The 16212-nt window shown below is 60.9% G+C and overlaps 1 protein-coding gene across 1 annotated transcript; it reads left to right on the forward strand.

Moving 5' to 3' along the window:
* Positions 1–2718: 2718 nt before the first annotated feature.
* Positions 2719–16210, forward strand: SNTA1 (syntrophin alpha 1). The gene is made up of 8 exons (XM_038159327.1): positions 2719–3037; positions 5361–5546; positions 12612–12810; positions 12902–13109; positions 13178–13308; positions 14653–14849; positions 14923–15110; positions 15348–16210. Exons 1-8 carry the CDS (start codon positions 2773–2775, stop codon positions 15438–15440), a joined length of 1467 nt encoding a protein of 488 aa, XP_038015255.1. The 5' UTR covers positions 2719–2772; the 3' UTR covers positions 15441–16210.
* The last annotated feature ends 2 nt before the right edge of the window (positions 16211–16212 follow it).

Genomic DNA, 16212 nt, shown 5'->3' on the forward strand with positions numbered 1-16212 from the left:
CCCTCTTTCCATTAGAAGACACCACCTGCAGTACTTGCCTGGGGTCTCTATCCCACGTAAGTTGTCATAGCATATTAACTGCTGTGTCATAGGAATATTTATTGCTGAAGCAGGGTGTCCCACAGCCAGGCAGAAGTGGTGGCTGGGGACGTGCTCTCTGCTGGGGTCACTGAGCATCGGCCTCGCTGCACTCACAGGGTGAGGCTGTTTCCCCAAAGGAGGTGAAGTCAGAGTGCTGTGATCTGGATCCAGGGACCGTGGTGCTTTCTCCATCCCAGCAGCAGGACGAGGAAAGGCTTTGGAACCATCTGGATGGCTTCCATGCATCCAGGCCATGCTTATCAGCATCCGTGCCTCGGGGCACAGAGCTGAGAAATGAAAGGGAACAACCCAAACGGTGCACTGAGCTCTGCTGCACTGAGAGAGCTGTTCAGTGATCCCACTGCTGGCTCAGATGGGAATGGGCCCTTAGAGGCTGGAATTATCAAAAGCAGCTCTTGGGAATGAAAAAAAGCTGGACAAATTGCTGATTGCAGCTGCCTGGCTGGAAAATAAAGTGAGTGCTCCCAGGGCATGTGGCTCAGGGGGAATGAGCTCTGTGTCCGCTTGAGGACCGAAAGACCCCTTGCTGTTCCCAAACCAAGAGGCACTGGCAGCCAGAGTGGGGCTGGACAGGGGATGGGATCAGAGGGGAATATCCTTGGGGTGATGTAGAAGTGCATGCCACAGTGAGGAGCACCGTACTGCAAAGGCAAAGTGTCATTTAAACCCCGGACATTTTAGTGAAGAGAAAATCAGCAATATGTAAAGTGTCTGTTTTGTAAAGAAATAACCTTCAGGGTTTCCTCTGCTGCAACCTCAAGAAATTCCACAGCTGCTACTGCGTGGGAGGGAGCCCAGGGAACATTTTTCTCCTCTGCGTGAGGCTGATGCTCAGGGCTGGCCGTAGCCCCTGGCCAGGAAGGGCTGTGCTGGGCAGCACATGCCACAGCCCCCCTGCCTCAGGTGCCCAGAGCTTCTCTCCACCCCCTTCCCAGCCAGCCATAAATGTTACAGAATTCTTACAAATCCTTGTGCTTTCCAGAGGGGCTGAGCCCTCAGTAGTCTTGTCCCAGAGGCTCCTGGCACTGCTTGAAGCACTCAGCAAGGGGCAGAGGGGATGTGCCAAGAGTGGTTTGCTACTCCTGGAGGTATTTTCTACTCCTAATTAATGCAGTAAAAATGGGTGTCTGCCAAGGAAGTAAAAATATTCCTGTTTTCAAGATCCAGGGCAAGTAAGGAAAAAGCAATGCAGACTCGTCTGAATGTCTGCAGACACCATCTCCCCCTGCCTGGCTCCTGTTTAACCCATCGGGACTCTTGGGAGGTTCCTGCCCTGGCTGTGGCTGCTGGGATGAGCCACAGCTCTGTGCCCAGCTCCCACTGCTCCTCCTGTGACAGCCCAGCACAGGGACACCCAAAATGTCCAGGGCCAGACTTGGGACAAGCAACTGGGGGCTTGTGTCCCTCCCCATCCCAGTCCCAGGAGGGAGTGGGAGCACTGGGAAGCACCAGGTCCTCCTGGTGCCCTGTGTCAGGCCAGAACAAAGAGTACTGGGGAGCTCTGGGGAGCTCTGGGGAGCACTGGGGAGCTCTGGGGAGCGGTGTCCCTGCTGGTGCCCCATCCCAAGATGGTGAGGGGAGAGCCAGGCTTTTCCAGAGTCCCATCCCAGGATGGAGTGGTGGGGCCCTGGTGTCCCGGTCTCTCCACATGCTCCATCCAGGCCAGAGCCGTGTCTCTCCTGTTGCCCCATCCCAGGCTGGAATGCGGAGAGCTAAAGAGTGCTGGGCCCTCCAGGTGCCTGTCCCTGGATACACTGGGGAGCCCTGTGTCCCTCCCTGCTCCCCATCCCAGGGTGGAGAGGAGAGTTGTGTCCCTCCTGGTCAGGCATGTGGAGCACTGGAGAGCACCATGTCCCTCTGGAGCCTCTCCATCCAGGCTGGAGTCCTGGGGAGCACTGGGAGCATCGTGTCCCCCCGGTGCCTGTCCCAGGATGGAGCGGGGAGCACCGGGGAGTTGTGCTCTTCCCTGTGCCCCATTCCATGATGGGGAGCACAGGGGAGCCGTGTCCCTTCCTGGTGCCCCGTCCAGGGTTGGTGCGGGGAGCGCTGGGGAGCATCCCTGTGCCCCGTCCCGGAGGGGAATGGGGCAGCACCGGGGTCCGGCTCTCTCCCAGGGTTCTGTCCCGGTCCAGCAGGGCAGTGCGTGGCGGGACGGGGCGTGGAGAGGTGCGGGGCACTGAGGGGCGGTGCGGGACAGGGACAGGCGGTGCGTGGGGCGCTGAGGGGCGGTGCGGGACAGGCGGTGCGGGACGGGCGGTGCGGTGCGGGGCGGTGTGGGACGGGCGCTGAGGGGCGGTGCGGGACAGGCGGTGCGGCGCGCTGAGGGGCGGTGTGGGACGGGCGCTGAGGGGCGGCGCGGGACGGGCGGTGCGGTGAGGGGCGGTGTGGGACGGGCGGTGCGGGGCGGTGTGGGACGGGCGGTGCGGGGCGGTGTGGGACGGGCGGTGCGGTGAGGGGCGGTGTGGGACGGGCGGTGCGGGGCGGTGTGGGACGGGCGGTGCGGTGAGGGGCGGTGTGGGACGGGCGGTGAGGGGCGGTGAGGGGCGGCGCGGGGCGGTGTGGGACGGGCGGTGCGGTGAGGGGCGGTGCGGTGAGGGGCGGTGTGGGACGGGCGGTGCGCGGGGCGCTGAGGGGCGGCGCGGGGCGGTGTGGGACGCGGAGCGCGCGAAGATGGCGGCGGGCAGGCGCGCCCCGCGCACCGGGCTGCTGGAGCTGCGCGGCCCCAGCGGGCAGTGGCTCCGCGTCCTGCTCACCCTGGCCGAGGACGTGCTGGGGGTCAGCCCTGCAGACGGCCCCGGCCCCGGCCCCGAGGCCCCGGCGGCGCAGCTCAACGGCGGCGAGCCGGGCTCCGCCGCGCCCGAGGCGCTCGCCAACATCAGGCGCACCGTGCGCGTCGTCAAGCAGGACGTGGGGGGGCTCGGCATCAGCATCAAAGGTGAGGCCGGGCTCGGGAGTCCCGGGGCGGCGGGGGGAGACGGGCATCGGCACCGGGACCTGTTGCTGCTGCCGTCCCGCGGCTCGCTCGGAGCGAACCCCGCGGGGAGCGGGGCTGGGGTCGGGCTCCTCACAGCCCCCAGCCCCAGCTCAGGACGGGGAGGGGGATACGTGGCAGTGGCGGGACCCGAGCCATTGCCAGCCTACGGAAAGAGCGATGATTTGGGGTGCGGAGTGACCGGCCAGTGCCTGCCCGCCGTGCCCCGGCCGGGGTGAGGGACCCCAGGGTTTGTGAGCCGGAGGGGGCACCCCCCGTTCCCCGCACCCACGGGTAGGGTGCTGTCTCACGGGGCAGGTGGGGTGCAGGGGGCACCCGGTTACACGAAAGTTGCCCTTTTGCAGCCAAAGGGAGGGCTGGGCCGGCGTGTCCTTGTCCCACCGTGCTCCTGAGTTGGGAAATGCCCCTTAAAAACTGTCAGTAAAACGAAGGGAGCGATGTGAAGCCCCTGGAGATCTGCCGGCGCTGGGCGGGTGTTAAAGCAGCGCGCTCGGGCTCGGAGATGTGTGCTCCCGGGAAGCGCGGCAGCGGGAAGCAAACAGCATGTTTGATGTCTGTTTTCCCTCCCGAGCTGTCCCGCTCCTTGGTGACTCGCCTGAACTTCAGGCTGAAAACTTCTTAGGGCAGGGATGGCGTTCCTGCCTTCCTGCCTGCCTTTGATTTTCACGCGGCTCCGAGCGTGTTGGGAGCTGTGAAAGCAGGATGAAAAGGGCAGCGGGGAGACGGGGACAGGGCTGTCACGGAGCGTGGCTGTGAGAGGCAGCGGGCTCGGCCGCCCCGGGGGCAGTGACAGGGCAGCTCTCGCCTCCTGACGTGGCTTCTCCTTCCAGCTCAGAGGGGACTCACACGCAGCCTCCGGCTCCCTCTGGAAGCGGGGAGGTTTTGCAATGTGAATCTGCGGGTGCTGGAACTGGATCGACACTGCTGGCCGTGTCTGCAGGGTGCCCCAGCGTGCCAGCCCTTTTTTTGGGAAGCACAAACCCCCTTTCGTAACCACCCCTTGGCTGCCAAGTTATTGCTCGCTCAGTGGCTCTCCCAGGAAAGAAGAAACTTCCCTTGGTTCAGTTAAAACTTTACTTTTGCAGTGACGTATGTGGAAAAGAAGTAGTTGCCATCAAAACTGGGCAGTGGAAGGTGTTGTGTCGGGTGGGGCAGCCTTGGTAGGGCAGGGCATCACTCCTCACCGGGCTGCTGGCATGTCGCTGTTCATGTGCCAGCCGTGTTTCACGCAGGGACACTGGGTGCCACCCGGGGGGTGAATGTTCTGCCACGGGACGTGGCTTGGGGCTGGTAGGACGGCGGGGAGCCGAGCGAGAGCCGGGCTGGCGGAGGTTCTTAGCTCTGGCAGGGCTCTCGGCACTGGCAGCCGGGCGAGGAGCCGCAGGCGAAGGACGGAGCAGCCCCCGCCGGGGCCTCTGACAGCTGATAACCGGAGCCCTCGCTGGCTTGGCAGCGGCTGAGAGGGGAAATGCCTGTGGCACTGGCTGGGAGCAGCCCGGGGCGGGCAGTGACAGCGGGCTGGGCTCAGCATCTCCCTCTGGGATGAGGATTATCGCTTGGAGACTCCTCGGGACAGGCTGTCCCGGGGCGCAGGGCACATCGGGCGCTGCTGATCCCCGGCTGCCGTGGGCATGGCAGCATGGCTGCTGCATCCCTGCGCCCTGGCACGGAGGCAGCTCGGATCTCCCTGCGGGTTCAAAAGTCGATGTGCAAATTGATCTCCTGAAGCCGCCGGGAGTTTGAATAGCATTCTTTTAGTCGGGACAGCAGGGAGCAGCCGGTAAATAGGGCTGCTGTGCGGACAGGAACATGCAGCCGGATTGGTTCACCTCTCCCTGGCTCTTTGGCCTCTCCAAAAACATTCAGCTGTCTTATGTGTTGAGATCATGAAGTCCTTGGAGCCAGGATAGTTGCTCAGTGCACATGATTAATAATGCAAATAACGATAGCTTTCCTGCCAAAACTGATGGGGAGATGGCCAGGTTATGTGTTCGCTCCATGAATAATCTGTGACCAATCTGAGTGGTTTTGGAGCAATCACTTCATCAGCTGTACAGCCTCATGGTGCTTTGGCTGCTATAGTTGGTGCAGGTGTCCTGTGGGTATCTGAGGGAGTGGGCAGTGGGCTGACCTGGCACAGTGCATTGAGTGCCAGCAGAAAGGCTCAGCCTTGCTGGGACCATCTGGTACCAGAGCATCCCCCTCCCCAGCCACTCCTCCGAGCGCTCCTACAGCCACAACCGCTCCCTGTCTCTTCTGTTTCAAGGTGGCCGAGAGAATAAAATGCCCATCTTGATCTCCAAGATCTTTAAGGGGCTGGCAGCAGACCAGACCGAGGCGCTGTACGTGGGGGACGCCATCCTCGCCGTCAACGGCACCGACCTGTCCGAGGCCACCCACGATGAGGCCGTGCAGGCCTTGAAGAAGACGGGCAAGGAAGTGATCTTGGAAGGTAGGAGATAAGAATGTGATGGGGCAGAAGGGTTCTCCTTTCTGTACTGGGATGACACAGGGGTGGCATATCATCTGCAGCTGCATTTGCATAGTCTTTCAAATGGAAAACAGCATATGCAGAGTAATTTGTCTGCTCATCCGGAGAGCTGGAGGTAACTGCTGGGATCTCCCTGTCTCCTTCCGGAGAGGGAGGGATGTGTGTTCCAGTGCTCCATGCCTAGAGGCTCTGTCTCCCCACTGTAGGACCTCAGGCAGGCAGCAGTGGGAGGTGTGGGACAAGTTTCTGGGATTTGGGATTCCTTCATTGCATGGCATCACCCCCATATCTGCAGTTCCTGGGGCAAGAGAAAATATTTTCTGCTTTTCTTGTAGTTTTAATTTAAACCCACATCCCTGGCTGGTGTAGGTTTATGCCAGCGGGGAGGGGGTGCACTGTCCCCCCACTCCTGCTGAGCACCTTGGGGTTTGCTGGGTGGGTTTTGGGCAGGTGGAGGGTGAGGCAGGGCCTGCTCAGGAGCTACCCATCCAGGGGATGCTGCCCACCGAGGGGATCCCTGGAAGCTGAGGCTACAGACATCCCCGGGATGCAGCCTTCACCACCCTGGAGCAGGCTGTTCCCTGGGAACAGGCTCCCTCTCAGTACCAGGCAGATGGCCCCTGGTGTCTCTGAGTCCTGAGGGGGCTGCACACTGTAGGAGCCCCCTCAAGCCCTACTTGAGGACTGGGTGAGGGTTGATGGGTTGGGACCACGGGAGTCCTGAGGGAGAGACCCCATTCTTCTCTGGCTCCCCTTCACCTCACATCTATCCATGTTTGCCCATCCTCTGCCACCTCGGCCAGGCTGGGATGAGCATCCCAGATCTGTCCCTTAGGAAAGGAGCCTTCCCCTCCCCTTACTTCCAACCAGTCCCTGGGGTCACCCTGCTTAACAGGGGGGGTCTTGGCACCAGAGACCCTTCCCAGATCCCAAAGGGAAGTTTGATTTGGGGGCAGTGCTTGGGGCTGTCCCTGAACAAAGCAGTTCTGTGTGCTGTGCTGCCAGCGACCACCGTGGCTCCAGCTTTCCTGTGCCTTTCCCAGATTGTCTCAGCTCCAGATTTTCATTTTTAGCTTTGCTCAGCCCTTTCTGCTGTGGGTTCCTCCTCTCCTAGGAGCCTCAGGACCACGGTTCAGCTGGAGGAATGTGCTGCTCTGCACAGCTGCTGGGAGCAGATAGGGTTGGTGGTGGGGTGGTTTTGTTGTTTTTTTTCTGACCAAAGAAAAATACAAGAGCTTCTTTCTTTGTGAGTCTGTGAAATTCCTGCCAGGAGCCGCTGCTCTTGGACCACCCTCCCTCCATTATTTCCTGTTCATCCTTTGGTGTGGGTTTCCCTTCTGCCAGAGCTCCTGCCAGAGGTGGAGAGGAGCTGCCCCTTCTGAAGAGAACAATTTCTCTCCCTGGACCCCTCCTCCTCCTCCATCCCCTGGGATCCAGGTCCTCCTCCTGAGAGGGACCTACAGTTGCAGGCAAGGCCTTTGCTGTAGCTTGCTGAGCTCAGGTATGACCTGCTGGGCATCTTAATTAATTAAAACTCCCAGCAGGTACCCTTGGGAGGAGACTGGAGCTGGGCTGGCTCCCACTACAGCACTCTGGAGCTCTGGGATGAGTTTGTATCTGATGTTGTTGGGTCCAGCCAGAGCAGGGAAGGGATCTCTGCTGCTCATCTGATCACTGATGTCCCTGATAAACATGGTACATCTCCATCCCCTCCCTGTTTTTGGGTTTGCTGGCGTGGTGCAGCTCTGCCATGGGGGTGGTGGGGCTGGCACTGTGCCATGGTCAGGCTGTCACTGGCCTGTGGAGGTGGTGGCCCTGCCTTGTACCTGCCACCCCTGTGGCTCTCCATGAGCTGGCTTCCAAACACCCTGCCCCAGGGAGAGGTGGAAGGGCTGAGGGGTGGCCTTTAAGTGCCTGAAGGGTGTTAAACTGGGGCGTTCCCTGCTGCCTTCTGCTTGGAGAAGATGGAGCTTAAAAAAGAACACCTTAACATTACTTAGACTCTTTCTGCTCCCCACATGCTGCCAGGTGTGACTCCAGCTTTCTTTATGGTGCTCTGAGTGCTAAACTAGAGTATTTGGCACAGCCAGTGTCTGTTCACTCCTTGCTGCTCCTGGCTGCAGTCATTCCCGGGGTTTGCAGTTTTTAGGGCGGTTTGCAGGTGGTATTGCAGCAGGTAACAGAACTGGGAGAGCTGGCACCTCCTCACAGGGCAGTGAGCTGGGCTGAGACTCCCCAAAGGCCAGAGCTGGGAGGAGATGCGTTTTAATGTGAGCATCAGCAGTGGCTCCACGTGCCAGATTTCACCCTGGGCTGCTCAGCTTGGCTTCAGGCTCCTGGGTGTCATTGCTGCCCAGGCGTGAGGACATGCAGATACCTCTCCGTGTGTCCTGCCAAGATTTTTTTTGAATGTGCCAAACTACTCTCTTGGTATTTTGCAGGAGGAGTTGGACTGTATTTATATTACATTGTTATTTCAGAGAGAGTTGCTCTCCCTGGCCTTATTTTCCCTTGTTTTTTTTTTTTTTTTTTTTTTTTTCCTTATTTTCATTGCTTGGAATCTCCATGACAGGGGGAAAGCTGATAAACATCCTTCCAGCTGCCCTGGGAAGGGTTCTGGGCTCAGGAGTGGTTTTCCTGGTGAGGCCCCTGTGCTGTATTGTCACGGGGGAAGAACTGGGAGCAGTGGGGAGGAGGAGTTGGGGTAGCTGTGGGCATTTCACATCCATGACTTACTTGCCACAGGGATGCTCCTGGGGCTGTCTCTGCTCTTTAGGACTTGCTTGGCCAAGTAATTGCTTGGAAGTTTGAAATTCAGAAAAATGGGTGCTGGGAGAGAGTGGGGCTGGGGATTCTCCAGAGTGCTGGTTGCCATAACCGTGGGAAGGCTTTGGATCTGCCCCAGGGATGATGCCAAGAGGTGATGGGGCACATCTGCCACCTCCAGACCTCGCTGCTTTGAAGCTTTGCTTTCCCTGGGGAGTTTCCTGGGTTTGTTTCTCCTCCCTGGAAACACAGAGGGTTGTCCCCTGATCTCCCTGCTGACAGTGCAGCACAGGGGAATGTTTAGCAAAGAGCTGGGACATGGAATGTGGCACTGATCCTGGGGCAGGAGGGACAGCAGTGGTGCCTCACCCTGCAGCATCCCATGGCATCTTCCTCCCTGGGGTACAAGGACTTGAGCTGAGGCAGCTGGGACAGGAGCTGCTGTTGTGTTCATGCTTGGAGCCAGGGGCAGGGCATGGTCCCAGGGTGGGGTATTGGGGACTCTGTTGGCCGTTCTGGAAGCGCATCAGAGCATTGAGTTGGAGCTGGCTGGTCGTTTCAGGGTGTCTCTTTGGGATGCGTGTTTGCTCAGCCCCCCAGTTTAACATGCAGATTTTGCCTCATTAATCCTGAGGCAGAGAGGGACCAGCTGGAGGTGGGATTAGTGTCTCTGTAAGGCCAGCACTCAGTCTCCAGGAGCTCTCTGGAAGATTTCCTGATGTGATGGCCTTGCTGAGCTGTGTAGATGCTGCTGGGAAGATTTTGGCAGGAGAAATAGCAGCACCATCCTACTCCTGACCAGAAATGGAGTCTGGAACCTCTTCTTTGAATCCACGCTGTGATCTCCAGGCTGAAGCAGAGTGTGCTGGTGACCCAAGCCATGAGAGGGAGTTCTTGAACCTGCTCTGGGTGTCCGTGTCCGTTTTCCTGCCTGGAGGAAGCTTTGTGGCTCCTCAGTGAAGCTCTGTGGGGTCAGGCTTGGCTCTGAGCAGTGATGATGCGTGGGGCAGGCTGTGCTGACTCAGGATCCAGGGTGCCAGGAGTGGTTGGTTTGTGATTGTTCTCCATCCTTGTGAGGGATGGGCTTCTGGAGAGGGAGAATTTCTACCCAAGAAGTCGAACCAAGGAATTTTGATGGTTCTGCCACCTGATGGTTCTGGCATGCCGGGGAGAAAAAAAAACCAGCTGCAACACAGAGGCAGACCCAGGGCCTTTGGTTAAACATGTCCCTGGGGCAGCTCACTCCAGGGTTCAGGACTCATGGGATGCTCCAGTGATTGGGAGCCCCTGTGCCACCACCTGGCCCCCTGCAGAGGCACTGTCCTGGCATGGGATGGGTGGCTGCACACCCAGAGACTTTTGCTGTTCCCTAAAACCCTAAAATAAAGTTTTCCTTGGTGCAGAGCCCTGAGCAGTTAAAGGTCCTCTTTGTCCCCTGTCCTCTGTTCTGGAGAGGATCAGTGGGACAGGCTCTCTCCCTGCAGGGCCCATGTGGCTTTGGAGGCCATGTGGCTCAGCCCAGCAGCCACCCAGGGCTGTGTGCCTGCTGTAGGTGACTTTAAGGGAACAGCAGCCAGGCAGTGTTGCTGCCCAGTGGTTTTTGGAGGGTGCAGGCTGCCAGGGAGCAGGCTGGAGCCCCAGCACTGGAAGGTTGTAATTAAAAAGAAAAAGCAGTTCAAGAATTACAGTTACCACTAGCAGAGGTGATGCATATGGTCTGAGTTATTTTCTTTAATGAGATTGAGGTAATTAATTAATCCATTCAATACCAACTGCAGTGAAGGGACTGGCAGAAGTGTAGGTCAGCCCACTGTGAAGCCAGGGCTGGGGTCACTGGAGGGGACAACAGCTCCCATGGGATGGTGACCTGGCCTTGGCCGGGGAGTGTCACAGCCTCCAGCACCTCCCAGCTCCCCGTGCTGGCTCAGGACCCCCCGTGCTTTGCGACCAGCCTAAAAGCCTCCTTAAAGCCACGTACCCGAGACATTAGACCCTGCCTGTTGCCTCATTCTCCGTGCCCTGTCCCGCACTGGGCGCTGCTCCTGCCCTCCGCGGCTCCCTCGGGACGTGACCCCGCCACCGCCCAGCTGATGCCGGTGACGTCCCCCGCGTGCCCGGGGAGCCAGGGGCTGGCGCAGGGACGCCGCTCGGGTTTCAGCGGCTCAATGGCATCTTTCTGAACTCCAATTAGTTCCCAGGCACCGGCATAATGGCAGGTCCCCGCTGCCAAGATTAATGGCTCAGGTCAGATCCAGCGCGGCTCGGATGCCTGCGGGAACGTGGCTATTTTTGTAACGGGAGGCGGAGGGCACGAGGCCGGTGGCCCCCCGCCGCCGCCTTGGCCCCGGGGCCACCGCGGGGTGACCCGGCCCACGTGGCACAGCGCCGTGGCCATTTATAGCCGCGTCCCGCAGAGCGCCCACGGGGCTCCGGCTCCACGCAGCTCCTGCCAGGCTGTCAGGATTTAGGGGTTTGAGGGAGCTCACTGGGATAGGAATGAAAGGAGAGAGCACAGAATAGGCTGAGTTGGAAGGGACCCACCAGGATCATCCAGTCCAAGCCCTGGCCCTACACAGACATGCCAACAATCTCACCCTGTGCATCCCTGAAAGCATTGTTCAAACACTCCTGGAGCTCTGGCAGCCTTGGGGCCGTGACCTTGGGGGAAGATGGGTGGGAGATGACCCATCTGGTGGCCAGGTGAAGTTTGGGAGTGGGTGCAATTCAGACTCTTTCCTGGTGGGAAAAGGGCTCCTTTTTGGCAGCACATCAGGCTGCTGTGGCTTGGCTGCAGCAATGGAGCTGCGCCCATCCAGCCACCTACAAGGGTTGGCTGCAAAGCCAAGCTCGAATCCCTCGTCCTGTCACCCACTCTGCTGGCTGGGACCTGGAGTGGAACCAGCCAGGATGGCTGGGGACATGGCTGCAGGCACGTGTCTGTTCCGTGGTGTTTTCCTAAGGGCCTCCAAAGGGAAACCCTTCCCTGGAGTCAGTAGCTGGTCCTTGCTGCCCCAGGGCAGGACCAGGACTGGCATCCTGCCTGCTTAGCTGGAGTTTTTCAGCCAGCAATGCCAAACTCATTTTCAGGATGTGGCTGGGGGGCCCCATCAATTTGTGGTGCCTTTCATCTCTCCCATTCCCCAAACCTCTGGAGCCGGCTGCCATCCCAGCGTGGCTCTGAGGGCTCTGGCTCTGGAGCCAGGCTCAGTGGGGACTGATTTCTTGTCCCTGGTTTGAGGATCATGGGGCAGGGCTGTGTGAGCAGAGAGCACGCTCTCCAGGGCTTTTCCTGGGGCCAAGCCAGGGTATTTGAGCACTGTTTCTCAGCTGGCAGCGGGACTGGCTGTACCAGCACAGTTTGGACTGTGTAATTTTGGCCTGGGACTCTTTCCCATTCTCCACCCCTGGCTGTGTGTGCTGCCCCAGGGAACTGCTCAGGCCTGGATCTGTGAACTGATCTGGGTTAAAGGCAAGGAAAAAGGGGGGAAAGGCCATTTTTATCCCTCTTGCAGAGCTCCCCAGGCTGCAGGGGTGGAGCTGGGGTACTGTGACGGATCAAGGTGTCATGTGAGGGTGGGCAGGCCCTGGCACAGGGTGCCCAGAGCAGCTGTGGCTGCCCCTGGATCCCTGGAAGTGACCAAGGACAGGTTGGATGGGGCTTGGAGCAGCCTGGGACAGTGGAAAGTGTCCCTGTGCATGGCAGGGGATGGATTGAGATGGGCTGTAAGTCCCCTTCCAACCCAGACTCTTCTGTGGTTCTGTGATAAGCAATGTTCTTCTGTTCCTAAAGCAATTGCTCTTATCACTGAGGCCACATCCTCCCGTAATTGTCTCTGCCAGCAGGACCCTTACCATTGCTGGGGCTGGTGTACAAATCCTCAATCCTCCCGAGCCACACAATGCTCCATCCCCCTGCAGCACGCAGGAGAGCCCCACTGACATCTGCACACATCTTCCCCTTATGCCCTCCCTACAAGCTCTGACATGAGTGTGCCAGCGTGAAGGTCCTTTTAATGCTGCTGGGAATCCCCAGGAAATGGAATGAGGGGGTTGGAATGGGATGATCTTTAAGGTTCCTTCCAGCCTAAACCATTCTGTGATTCTGTGTCACTCCCTGTGTGACCTTGCTCACCAGTGCCACCGGGGAGCTAATGGAGGGATCAGAACTCTGGTGCAGGGAGAGCGTGGGGGTTTCGGAAGGGTAGGATGAGGCTGCCCTGGCCTGTGCCGTGTCCTCAGGGGGTGCTGCCTCTCTTCCAGTGAAGTACATGAAGGAGATCTCGCCCTACTTCAAGAACTCCTCGTCGGGGGCGACGGTCAGCTGGGACCCCTCTCCTGCTGCCCAGCAGAAGCGATCATCCCCGCTGCTGCCCCCTCGGGAGCTCCGGGAGAGCCGGAGCGTCCCTCTGAAGATGTGTTACGTGTCCCGCAAGTGCCTCCCCACCGACCCGGAGCACAGGTCAGCGCCTGCCGCCGGGGCCGGCGGTGCCACCGCGGTGCCTCGGGGAGCCGAGGGTGGGCAGGGACTCATCGGGGCCGTGTCCCTGCAGGTACCTGGAGGTGTGCTCGGCGGACGGGCGCGTTGCCCTCTTCCTGCGGGCCAAGGATGAGGCCACGGCGCAGTCGTGGCTCGGCGCCATCCAGGCCAACGCGGCCGCGCTGCTGCCGCGGGTGAAGGAGGAGCTGCGGGCGCAGCTGGCGGGGGCTGGCACGGTGGCCGGACGGGACGTCAAGCACGTGGGCTGGCTGACGGAGCAGGTAACCCCCGGTCCCCCGCCACCCCGTGCCACCATGCTGCCGGTGGCCCTGACCCAGTCCCTTTGCAGCTCCCCAGCGCCGGCACCAGGAACCTCCTGGCCGTGCTCACAGAGAAGGAGCTGCTGCTCTACGGGAGCCTGCCGCAGAGCCGGGACGCGCTGAGCAAGCCCACGCACAGCTACCCCCTCATCGCCACCAGGTAAGGGCCACCAGCTCAGTGCCCTCCTGGCCCGCTCAAGGATAGGGTGGTGGCAGTCCCTGGGGGCAGTGCTAGGGTCTGGGAGTCAGGGCAGAACCCAGGGCTGGTGTCAAACCCCCCAAAGTGGTGACAGCGTCCAAGGGTTGGTGGCAGAGTCTCGGGCATAGTGCGGGGGCTTAGGGCGCAGGGGTGGTGACAGTGTCCAGGGGTGGCGTCAGGGCAATGGGCACAGTGGTGGTGGCAGTGTCCAGGGGTGGTGTCAGGGCAGTGGGCACAGTGGTGGTGACAGTGTCCAGGGGTGGCGTCAGGGCAATGGGCACAGTGGTGGTGGCAGTGTCCGGGGGTGGTGTCAGGGCAGTGGGCACAGTGGTGCTGAGTATTGGGGAAGGGGTGGGGGTTTCGGGCGGGTTTTGACGGAGGGGTTCGGGGCAGGCTTGGGCCAGGGTTTCGGGGTGGAGGGCGCGGGCTCGGGGCGGGGTTCGGGCGGGGTTTTGGGGCGGGGTTCGGGCGGGGTTTTGGGGCGGGGTTGGCTCCGGGGGCGGTTCCAGCGCGGGCGCTGCGGGGCCTCATCCGCGGGGCTGCAGCGCCCCCTGGCGGCCCCGCTGCGCGGCCGCTGCGGAGCGGAGCGGGGTGAGGCGCTGGGCCGTGCGGGATGCGGGGAATGCTGGGGCTGTGCCGGGACCGTGCGGGTGCGGGGAATGCTGGGGCTGTGCCGGGACCGTGCGGGTGCGGGGAATGCTGGGGCTGTGCCGGGACCGTGCGGGATGCGGGGCAGTGCTGGGGCTGTGCCGGGACCGTGCGGGATGCGGGGCAGTGCTGGGGCTGTGCCGGGACCGTGCGGGATGCGGGGAATGCTGGGGCTGTGCCGGGACCGTGCGGGATGCGGGGAATGCAGGGGCTGTGCCGGGACCGTGCGGGATGCGGGGAATGCTGGGGCTGTGCCGGGACCGTGCGGGGCAGTGCTGGGGCTGTGCCGGGACCGTGCGGGGTGCGGGGAATGCTGGGGCTGTGCCGGGACCGTGCGGGGTGCGGGGAATGCTGGGGCTGTGCCGGGACCGTGCGGGATGCGGGGAATGCTGGGGCTGTGCCGGGACCGTGCGGGATGCTTTGCTGAGGCTGTGCGGGATGCGAAGGGGGGCTTGAGCAGTGTGAGGTGCGGTGCTGATGGGCAGTGCTGGGATGTTCGGGGTGTGGTGCCGGGCAGTGCAGGGGTGTTGGCACTGGGATGTTGCGGTGCAGGGGTGCAGCGCTGGGGCGGTCCAGCACTGGTGTGGCGCGGGGTGAGCTGCAGGGTGCGGTGCCGGGGCCGTGCGGGCGCGGTGCTGAGCGCTGGCCGTGCCGCAGGCTGGTGCACTCGGGGCCGGCCAAGGGCTCGGCGCTGTACGAGGCCGAGCGCTCCTTCGCGCTGCGCGCCGGCGGCCGCCTGGGCGTGCAGACCCATCTCTTCAGCCTGGAGAGCCCCCGAGAGCTCGCCCTGTGGACGCGCCTGCTGGTGGACGGCACCCACGGCGCCGCCGAGCTGGCCCAGGAGGTCTCGGCAGGTCAGCGGGGGCCCGGGGTGCCGGGGGGTGCGGTGGGATCCCCGGCTCACCCCTGTCCCGTCCCTGTCCCCAGCGTGCACGTGGAAGGGGCAGGACTGCACCCTGACCGTCCACATCGACAAGGGCTTCACCATCTCCACCAGCGAGCCCGGGCTCAGCAGGACCATCCTGCTGCAGCAGCCCTTTGAGAAGCTGCAGATGTCCTCGGATGATGGCACCAAGATGCTCTACCTGGACTTTGGTGGACCAGAGGGAGAGATTGTGAGTTGGCTTTACCTTCAGCAGCCCCACCTGCCCTGCTCACGGCACCCGTCCTGCCTGGCGTGGGGTGACACATGGCCCTGTCTGACCCCCCCCCAGGCAGGGTGCACAGCCCTTCCAGGGCCCTAGTAAAGCTGTGGTGGGTTTGGGGAGCTCTGGGTGGTACCTGGCTGAAAGCTGGCTGCTGCAGGAACAGTCCCTCCCCGTTGCAAACATCCCTCCTTTCCTTTTTTGCAGCAATTGGACCTTCACTCCTGCCCCAAGACCATTGTCTTCATCATCCACTCCTTCCTGTCGGCCAAGGTGACCCGGCTGGGGCTGCTGGCGTGACACGGGAGCCCAGCAGCGGCCGGAGCAGCCCAAGCCCCTGGCCCATCTATGCACCTCCCTCCTGGCCGAACCCAGCCCCGAGGCATCCCAAGGAGACTGCAGCCCCCATGGGATCAGTCACCCCCACCAAGGAAAAGCACTATCCAGCCAGGAAAAACCCCTCTCAGGGCGTTTGGGGGCAGCCGTGGGGTGAAACCCCTCTTGGATGGCAGCACCAGGACTTCTCCGGTGCCTTCCTCCCCTCCTTCCTTGGTGGCTGGAGAAGCCCGTTGGGAGCCCACCAGTGGACAGGTGGCCATCACCCCAGTGCCTTGAGAGATGATATTTTCTGTACAAAGAACCCGTTTGTATCCATGTTTTATATTTATATTGCCCACTTCCAAATGCTGATGTGGCAGCTCTCACACACCTGGCCTGGACCCCTCGGAGAGTCCCCAGGTCCTGCAGCACAAGGACCCCTGTGTCTTTTTTCCAGACAGGCAAGCCAAGGGCTGGAGGCCAAACCAGCTCTGTAGTGCTTAAGGGACAGGAACTGCAAGATCAGCTGTATTTGCCAAATTTTTCCATACTGTATGGAATGATAGGAACCACTTTTCTCTGTTGGAGTTGGACGGTTTGTTTGGTTTTGTGCACTCTGGGGTCACTTTATTTCCGGGTTTGGGGGGGAGGGTTGTCAGGTGGCTGCTGCAGAATGACTTCTTTTACGAACCAAAAGATTCTGCATGGAAATGCCTGTTCTGGGGAGGTTAAATAAACTTTGCAGATCACAACC

The sequence above is a fragment of the Motacilla alba genome, chromosome 20 (assembly GCF_015832195.1).
Source record: "Motacilla alba alba isolate MOTALB_02 chromosome 20, Motacilla_alba_V1.0_pri, whole genome shotgun sequence".
NCBI classification, from domain to species: Eukaryota; Metazoa; Chordata; class Aves; order Passeriformes; family Motacillidae; genus Motacilla; species Motacilla alba.

Bases quoted from the DNA above. Each gene is read 5' to 3' on its own strand.
- SNTA1 (XM_038159327.1), top strand. From the start codon at position 2,773: ATGGCGGCGGGCAGGCGCGCCCCGCGCACCGGGCTGCTGGAGCTGCGC. The intron at 5,547-12,611 runs GTAGGAGATAAG...CCTCTCTTCCAG, and splicing joins CAAGGAAGTGATCTTGGAAG to TGAAGTACATGAAGGAGATC. The intron at 15,111-15,347 runs GTGAGTTGGCTT...CCTTTTTTGCAG, and splicing joins GTGGACCAGAGGGAGAGATT to CAATTGGACCTTCACTCCTG.